This window comes from Perca fluviatilis, chromosome 20 (assembly GCF_010015445.1).
Source record: "Perca fluviatilis chromosome 20, GENO_Pfluv_1.0, whole genome shotgun sequence".
Taxonomy (NCBI): Eukaryota; Metazoa; Chordata; class Actinopteri; order Perciformes; family Percidae; genus Perca; species Perca fluviatilis.
This window is the reverse complement of record NC_053131.1, coordinates 34,598,776-34,608,747: the sequence shown is the minus strand read 5'-3', so window position 1 is coordinate 34,608,747 and position 9,972 is coordinate 34,598,776. Positions and strand designations below refer to the sequence as shown.

The following is a 9,972-nucleotide window of genomic DNA, read 5'->3' as shown; positions in this document are numbered from 1 at the left end:
AATAAAAGTCCAGTCTTTTCGGTCCAGTCTGACAGCTGAAAGGATAGTTTATGCAGACGGGATGTCTCACTCGTACCTAGGGTTGGGCATCGTTTGGATATTAACGATTCGGATTCTTCCGTTAGATTCCGGTTCTCATCGATTCTTGATTCTGATTCTTTGAGGGTTGATTTGAAACGGGTCACATGCTGATTTCACAAATAAGAGGAAAGTTTTATTTTGATTCAGAGCTGGTTGCAGTTTGACGCTTAGAGCACCCTACTGAGCTCCACGGTTGCAGCACAACAAGCCCTGGTTGCTACGGAAACCCAAACTTCGCGATAGAACCCACCGCTAATTGAAATAGCTACCACGGGCTCCCCGGCTGTAGAATAGGTGGGCCAACGCAGTTTTGTCTCAGTGCAGGTAATTATGTTGTTTTTTTGTCTGTTGGCTCACTCACAACAGTAACCGCAACATAGATTCATTCACTAGCTTAGTTAACTACCACACCCGTACCACCCATAAAGACAGAATATATATATAAATGAACAGTAGGTTCTCCGTCTCTGGTCTGAGACCAGTGAAGGATATCAGAAGTCTCTTTCCCGTGCTGGCTGAGCGTAGAGAGCTCCAACTGAGCTTGAAGACGATGTGACGGAGCAAACCTGTCTTGAAAGTGTGAAGTCTCTTGGTAGCTGTGGGTGAGAAATCAATCATTCCCAATCCTACAGAGATGAGAGGTAGTATAGGGGTGAGGAGATAACATAAGCACAGGCTAATTACGATCACTAACATGCTAGTTAACATTAGTCACTAAACCTAAACAGATAATGGAAGTCCAAACTCCTGAGAGCCCTGTACTATAATGGATAATCCTCTACTGTGTGACAGTAAGTCTCGTGGTAGACCCATAATGTTAGCCTATTGTTATAAAAGCCCGCTACAGTCATAACGGAGCTACAAGGTAATGGAGCTTTTATACTGTTGCATGTTTTAGAAATAAACAACGGACAAATAGAGTTCTTTAAACCCTTCAGATGTAAAGTTATTCTCTGTCAAAGTCGTAGAATGAATGGAGTCAATGGGATGAAAGGAGTAAGGGAGGTGATGATGGTGGTAGATCAGAATGGAAAGGTACGAAGTTCTGAAACGAAGCTTACCCTCCCTTGGTGCACCGACTACAAACAATGCAGCACAAAAAAAAAGGTGGCACATCTCGCTGCAGGAGACCGGGATAAGAACTATTTCAACAAACGGTGGCTGACAGGGTTCCAAAATTAACCTTTTCGGCCCGCCAGCCAAATCGGCTATGAAGTTACGCCAATAAGATTCATGTTTTTTTGGCTGGTGAGTGAAACTAACCTACCAGCCATGTGTGTATTTTACCAGCATTTGTTGGTAGATGGTGTTCATTTGAACCCTGGGAGTATTTAACCTCACACAGATTTGAAACAAATCACACAAACAGAGACACACACACACACACACACAATAAATCACATAACACACACACACACAGACAATAATAGACACAATACAATATAAGATACAACAGAGATTGCTACGCCGTTGGCGCTGTTGCAGCAGGGCCACAGCTGGCCATGGCTGTAGTATTAGCTGGCTGCCAGTATTGCATACAGCATACGCTGGCTGGCATGTTGCCGCTGCAGACAGGTTGCCGCCGTAGCTATTGCCGCTGCTGGCTACAGCTGCATGCCACATACCATTACAGGCTGCACACAGCGAAGGAAGAAGCGAAGAAGCCAGCCACAGTAAGGCGTGTTGCTGTTGTTGTTGCCGTTAGCCAGTAGCCAGCTGCTGCTGGTGAAGGTATACACAGTATTGCCAGCTGCTGCCACAGCTGCTGCTGTGTGGCTGCATAGACATTATTGCTGCTGCCGCCGCTGCAGGCGTATTGTGCCAGCTACCGCTGGTTATGCTGCTGCCGCTGCGCTGCATAGCTGGCTACGGCTGCCAGTAGCTGTTACAGCTGCGCCAGGCGGGCTACGCTGCCGCGCCGCTGCAGGTGCATGGCATGCATATGGTTGTTGTGGCTCATGAATATAATACACACACACACACACACACACACACACACACACACACACTTCTCTCACGTTCCTCTAGTTTTTAACCGACTGGTAGGGAATCGCTCCTCGGCTCAACCCCTACTCTCTGCACTCTTCTGATCCCGGGACTGTCCCTGCCAGAGGCCACCAGCAGGAAGCCGGAGAAGACGCGGAAGTTTCTCGAGTCGAGCCGGGTAGCTGGCCGGCAGACTGAGGCGTGACCGGTCGCCTCCAGCGTGTGCAGAGCCAGGCGCTGGACGGGACGCTGTAGCCGCCGGTGGTCGCTTCAGTCCAGGTTGAACAGGATTACCGGCTGCAGTACAGGTAGAGGACTCCAAGGCAACCTTCAGGCAATCTGCCGCCGCGGAAGCTGAAGAAGCAGTCTTCTGGATTTTGAAGGTGGGAACACACACCTGGACATGCATTGCAGCAACGGCAGCTTCAGATGTCCAGACCTCCTCCGATGAATGGAATCGACCTGAAGACCCGGATGGATGGAGGTAGGAATGGACAGAATGATGGACAGGAGTGTGGAGGAGGAGTGGTGGTCTGTCTGTCTCTTGTGTGTGTGGAGGGAAGGGAAACGGAAACACCGAGAACACCTGAGCCCAGGGGAACGAGTCTGAGCCCTGAGCCCCAGAATGGAACTGAGGGAGCCCACCATCCCTAGGGAATGGAGCCCGAAACAGCCCTGAGCCCCAGCCCGTTCAGGAAGCGAGTGGAGGAAACCGACCCCAACCCAGAAGGAAGAAAAGGAAACCAGGAAACCCAGGGAAACCCAGGGAAATGGAATGGAAAACGGTAAGCAAAGATCACCTTTAAAGCCGGCGGTTTACCTGCAGTCTGGTTGTAGCCCGGCCATGTTGGTGATGGTTTTGAGAAGATCAGAGTCGCTCTCCGGTTCGAACGTCCCGACTATCCTCGAACTCCGGTCAGACCCGCTTGAGAACGCCACCTTCAGTCATCTGGAAGAAAACGCTCAATTTCAGCTTTTAATGCGATAAAAGGACGCCATAACAATATTGTTATTATAGAGTAGAGTTAATTCTTCAGTGCTAATGTGTAAAATGTACGCACAAACTATTGGTCAGTATTACCTCGTGAGATAGATAAAAATGTAGTCTCCTCGCTATTCATAACAATAAACCTAAACTTTCTTTACTTCTGCTTGGAATATAATCTAACAGAATCATGGATGCAACTCGAATATTCTCATAAGAATCAGACAAACCAAAAGCAGACTTTCTTTAAAAAGTTACTTAAAATCACCTACCTTATAATCCAATTTCAATCCACACAGTCAATGTGGCACGGTGGAATCGAGAAACGTTGGACCCAAGTGTAGGATAGCCAGGGTAACGAAAGTGAGCTTGAATATTTAATAAACGTAAAATTCCATAAATAAAAAAGGTAACCAGAAACAGCAGGCAAGGTAATCCAAATGAAGTAGTACCCAAAACAGAAAATGCACACTAACAGGAACAATCAATAATCCCATTAAGACACAAAGGCTGGGCCCTAAACCGCCAACTTAGACACTTCAAACACTTAGTTTAAGTACAATACAGGCCAAAAGTTAGGGACACACCTTCATTCAATGTTTCCTTTTATTTTCACATATTCATTTACAATAGATTCTCACTGAAGGTATCAAACCAGAATGAATTCACGTATATGGAATTGTACTTAAACAAAAAGTGTGAATAACTGAAAACATGTCTTATATTTCCTAGATCTTCTTCAGTACACCCCTTGCTTCTTTATTGGCTGCTGGCAAAAACTCACCACTGAACCCTGACAAAGTTACTGACCTTGTGAGGTAAACCATTTCAGACTACCTCATGAAGCTTCACGAGAGAACACCAAGGTTTTGCAGAGCACAAAAAGCAAAGGGTGGTTACTTCGAATTCAAAATACCCGCGAAAAAATCATGTCTGAAAGTACCGGTGGACTTCAAAAAGTCAAAACAGTGTAGAATCCATGGACACCATCTGACTACAAAGCGAAAGGGAGGGAATTAGGACGTTAATTACCGGCGGCTGATGGCTGCTCAATACAGAATACTGATTCGATTTTACAAAATAGTCTTCAATCAAACGTGTTTCGGAAAAAATACTTTTGACAGAAATGAATGCAAGGGCTGAATCTGTTCAGAAACCAGTTTTGATCGGGTCAGTTTAAAAGATTTTGTCAGATTTTGAGGCGGCAGCCGAAACATCGCTGCCAGTTACTTCCGCCGGCGGTTTTAACATAAGTGTTCATTTTGGATTTAATTGTCGCACACTGACCGTTTCTGGCGATGTGCGCCGAGATAACCTGCGTTACCGAGGATACTGCAATTCGGCAACATCTGTTCCGCTAGCTCATGGCTAGCCTCCGAAAGCTGGTCGCTAAGCCAATAACAGTTTATTAACCAATTAGCTGGCAGCTAGATTCAGTTTAAAATAAATTAAGCTTCAAACGGACCGGGAGAAGCAAAGACAGTTACATTAAGACTTTTACAGTAATACCACAGAAAAGACACTAATATTGAGCATTGTATTTTAAAGGAAAGCACGTAAGTAAAAGTAGAGCTGACGTAATGAGTTGCGCTATATATGTTAATCCTGCTTGAGCTGTTTTGCCTTGAGGTCTTTAAAGACACATGCTGTCTCCTGTGCTAGCTACAATTAATTAGTTGGTTAGCTAAACTAACGTTAGCTCCATTGCCTGACCGGAAGCTGTGGAACAGATTCGCGGTAGGTCGTAAATCCTCGCAGCCGATGCTAATATTTTTATGATGTGCAGAACGGATCGCAGGAAAATCGACACCAAATCATTGAAAGTGGTCACTAATGGGTGGAAGTGGTCAGTATTCATGGCGAAAAATTGACTGAAGTAGGCGTCGGAAATACTAAAAAGACAGCACAGACCAAATAAAGAACAGGACTAACAAGGGCCAGGTGATGAATAGGTGAAACCGAATCACCAAAATAAATAACAGGAAATTAGAAATACACAACCATACCAATGTGCTATATTTTTACTCATCAGTTACCAGTGTTATATATATATAATATATTAAGATATTATGTTAATAACATGTTAGTTGTGGAAGACAGTTGATGCTATGGTATGTTCTGAAGTTGAAACCAAAAAGAAGTTAAGTCCAAACCCTTGAGGTTCCGCTTTGAGTTGCCGGTAATCCTCACAAGTCACTTTAGTCTATGACACCGGAAAACTGAGAAAACAGAATTTAACAAAGAAACCGAACGGGAATGGTTTTCTTTAAGATTGTTCTGTTATTTCGTTGTTGATTCATAATCAAACTGGTCGTCAAAAACCACTCAAGGCTCTGATCAGCCCCTGCAACACAAAGAGGAGGGTCGGAGCCACCAGTTCAGGTTATTTAAGCTGCTTCTAATCACTTTTCTCTCTACTCTGTCTCTAAGTGATCCTGTTTTGTTGTTCCTTTATAAGTTTTATTCCTAGTTTCACTCAGTCATTTTCACACATACAGACTCAACTCATCCATGCACCCTTAGCAGAGCACCCATACATTTATGACATTTTCGACACCCTACCTTTTTCTTTGTTTATTTAGGTTAATACTTTTTGGTTTACAATAAAACATTTCCTTCTATAGGTTCTATACTTTCTGTTGCTAAGTCCCTCATTCTTTTGCAAGTTACAGGCCACCTAGCCGGCTTTAGACAAGGGTGGAATTAGAAGCAGCTTAAACAACCTACAGTTCAGTGAAAACTCCAATCAGAGATGGGAAGGTGCAAGCACAAAGGGCCACAGGTCTCAATTCCCAAGCTGTGACGCTGTAAAGGACTCCAACCTAAATCAACACGCCGCACTGGGGTGAGCGAGCTTCTACCGAGGCAATTCGCCTAATACTTAAAGATAGATTTAATCTTGAAGTTAGTTTGACCTTCAGAGTGCTACCTGGTTTCTGCTCCAGATCTTCCAGCTGTTTTCTATCAGCCCCAGTCTGACCTCCAGCCTCTAAAGAGAAAACAGTTTAGGTTAATTTGAGGTTTAAGCGAGATCCTCAGAGGAACTTACTGGACAGTAGAAATCTTTTCTGGTTGAAACCAAAACAAGTAAGTCCAAACCTGAGTCCTGAGTTGAGTTAAGCGGTGTGAATTTTGCTCCAGCTCACTTTAGTTGAGGCTGGAAAACTGAGAAAAACAGAATTTTAACAAAGAACAACCCGGTAACGGGAATGTTTTTTAAGATGTTCTTTTACATTTACTAACACAAATTTCAACTCTAATTGTTTTTTAAAACCAGATTAACATAAAGTTAAGTTAGAAAACTCTCTGAGTATTACCTGAGTTTTCGTCCTGATCTTCCAGCTATTTCACGACACTCAGTCTGGACCTCCAGCTTCAAAACAGTAAATATTCATTAATTAATACCTAATTACCACTTGTGTTGGATGAAACAATAAAGTACATATAAGTCTACCTGTAGTGTTGTTATGTCCGCCTGTCGTCTGGACTCACCAAAGAAAGTTGATCAGATTGGAACTCAAAAACACAAAAATTCCGCAAACAAACAAACAGTTTCTTCAAAAGCTTCCATTAACGTAATAAGTTTATTAGTCAGCCTTAGGATGATCAAACAAAGTTTAGCAACAAACTATCAGGGTTAATTCATGTTCATAAAGGAGTTCTCAGGGAACCATGTCGGAACTGTTGGGAATTTGTCTGAAAACAGGTTCGAAATAAGGCCTAAGGCCGAGTAGAAATTAATTCCAATCACCCGCATATTGTGTCACCTTCTTTTTTTCTTTTTCTTTTTAATTATTTTTTGGGTATTCGCCTTTAATGGATAGGAAAGATAATGAAAAGGGGAGAGTTAGAGAGAGAGGGGAAGATATAAAAGTAAACGTCCCTAGTGGACTGAACTCTACCTTCTAGCCGAGGCATAATCCTCTGAATATGGCCTAGCACCAACTGAGCTCTCCTCACACCCCCGCACCTTCTTAAACAACTCATGTACCAAACAAGTTAAATCTGAGACTAAGAGTTCAGCATAAGCAAAGAGATCACCAAAAAGTTGAAAACACAAGGTCACCCACGGAGTCTAAGTTTCCCAGCCACAGACATAAAGTCTAGGCTTATCCACTAAGATCTCCCTCCCGAAGTGAGTTTCTGATCTAAGCTTTCCCCTGTGTCTTGGCTCCTCTCCCTACAGGGGTGGCCTCTGGCTTTAGACAGAAACTGCTCCCTCTCGATGTCCAAAAAGTGCCCTCAGAACTCCATCAAGCATGACGCCAAGCTTTATGCGACGCTTGCAGGCCAGGACGCTAATACAAAATGAAAACTCTGCGTCAGTGGGTCTGGCTCTCCAGACGAGTAGCAGAGCGCTTGTTTAGCCACAATCTCATATTGGACTAACAGAAGTTCCATTCGAAACGCGGTTTCTGAAAACATTTGAAGAGGTAGAAAGAAAGATTTTCACTTTAACAAAGATTTCACAGATTTTCCTCAGATTTTGAGAGACTCTAGTCAGGCCAAAATCCCGCCTCCCCGCTTCCTAGTTAGCCTCCACCAACTAGATGGGCATTGAGTCTAACAGCAAAGTGAGCACTGCATTATACTTCAAATCGCCCAAATGATACCCCAAGGAGAAGAAAGTAGAATGTACTAACAGACTCGGAAGTCACCGGCCTAACCAGACTGTCAGACGTGATTGATTGTTATTCGATGGGTCAGGGCCATAAAGGCTAGCAACACAATTGTGGGTTCACAAACTGAGTCTAAGTTTCCCAAGCGCTCGCAGACATAAAGTCCTAGGCTTGGTCCACCAAGATCTCCCTGAAGTGAGCTCTACCTAAGCTTTCCCCCGTGGTCTTTATTCTCCTCTGCAGGGGAATATCTTCTGGTTTCTAGACAGAAACCACAGCCTCTACAAACACACAGCCAGGGGTTGGGGCTGTGTGGAACCCCTCTCTCTAATCCCCTAACCATCTTCCTGTTTTCTGCTATATCTGTTGGTACACAATGCACTCTTAAGCCAAACTGAAACTATAGTTAAAGGCTTAAGCTTAAGCTTCTGTGCACAGAGTTACTACCATACTTAACCACTTCAATACTGCACACAGCTTTTGCATCCATCACAAATACAACTTCAACTCGCTATAGCCCTACCGCTTAACACGCTTGATTCTGAATGGAGAGGCATTCAACCCGGAAGGGGCTGATCGTAGGAAGGGCCATCAAATAGATCAACAGCTTTTTTTTTCATCACAGAAATTTCAAAACATGAGGTCCATTGTAAAAAATAAACCAGTTTAAAAGTTTCTCAAAAGTGTGAAATATATAAGGTTGATACATTAGTTTCGAGTAGATACAAGTAGCAACGATTATAAGCTAACTAAGAGAGTGGGGATATAGAAACTAATTAGTACAGCTGAGTTAACGTTATTCACCGTAGTTCTATTAGTAGGGGACCACTTTTCCAGGGAGATGCAACTCAATGAGTACACATTTAAGCTAATGCATACCATGAAAAAAATACAATGGTACAGCATTTGAATTAGTTTTATTATAAGTTGGGCAAGCAAGGAGTAGAAAAACGGGATAATCACCTAGTTGAGGCTAAACCAAGCTTTAAGTTCTGAGGGGGTCAACTGGTAAGAATTGAGACTTTTTACCTTTGATCAATGAAACCAACTCATATTTATAAGTAACGCCATTAGTTAAATTGATTTACAGAGATACTCTGCTCTTTCCAAACAAATACTACCGCTTGTGTATGCTTGTCTGTGTAAAAGCGCGTGGTCAAAACTGTATGTGCTTCCGGAAAATCTGATGCAGAACCAAAGATTGGTCTCTATTTATACCAAGCACTAATTGGCGCTCTTGGCACACCCTCAAGCGGGCAATGCACAGTTTGATATGTTCGCTTGTGGATCTGTAAGAGGTGATTATCCCCTGCTATTCTAGAACCATGTTGGATTCTCTTACAGTTTAATTCTGAAGATGTTTAAGGTGCATACCTGTGTTTTTCAGTCTTCGATCTTCCAGCTGTTTCTCACTACCACTCAGTTCGACCTCTAAAGAGAAAACAGTTTAGGGTTACTGCTTATAAAGCGAGAACCTCTAGGGAAACGCATTCGGGTTCAGAAATATTTTCTGGTTGAAACCAAAGAAGTTAAGTCCAAACCTGAAATTGTGTTTTTGAGCTGCTGCACTTTGTCTGTTTCATCTGCCTCGACACTGGAAAACCGAGAAAAACATTATTATTATTACATGTGCGTGCATATGTACGTGCAGGTGCATGTGCGCTACCAGCTGGCCAGGTATATATACATATACATACATATATGCGTGCATATGCATGCGTGTGTGTGCGCCGTATGCATGTGCGTGCATACGTACGTGTGCGCATACGTGCGTACGTGCATTGCATGTGCCGCGTACGTACGTAATGCATGCGTGCGTGCATACGTATGTGCGTGCGTATACGTACGTGCATGTGCATACGTACGTGCGTGTGTGTGCGTATACGTATGTGCATATGTACGTGTGTGTGTGTGTGTGTGTGTGTGTGTGTGTGTATGTGTACGCTGCGGTGTATATATATATATATATGTGTGCGTATATGCATGTGTGTGTGTATGTGTACATTACACAGGTATTACATATATATATATATACATACGCGCATGCATGTGTGTGTGCGTGTATGTATGCATGCGTGCATATGTATGTGTGCATATGCGTGTATGCATGCATGTGCGCAGCTGCATGTACGTATGCGTGCGTGCATATGCATGCGTGCGTGCATACGTATGCATGTGCGTGCATACGCATGCGTGCGTGCGTGCGTGCATATGCATGCGTGTGTGCGTGCGTGCGTATACGTATGTGCATATGTATGTGTGCGTATATGTACAGCGTGTGTGTGTGTGTGTGTGTGCCGT

At 43.6% G+C, this 9,972-nt stretch overlaps 1 protein-coding gene across 1 annotated transcript in view; it reads right to left on the bottom strand.

The window, feature by feature from the left end:
* Window positions 1-2,143: 2,143 nt before the first annotated feature.
* mgaa (MAX dimerization protein MGA a) overlaps window positions 2,144-9,972 on the bottom strand; it is a 37,646-nt gene continuing 29,817 nt past the window's right edge. Inside the window, exons 8-10 of the mRNA XM_039785459.1 lie at window positions 9,046-9,102; window positions 5,982-6,041; window positions 2,144-2,529 (exon numbers count right to left, since the gene is read on the bottom strand). Of these exons, the coding sequence (XP_039641393.1) occupies window positions 2,144-2,529; window positions 5,982-6,041; window positions 9,046-9,102 (503 nt within the window). The remainder of the gene's footprint in view (window positions 2,530-5,981; window positions 6,042-9,045; window positions 9,103-9,972) is intronic.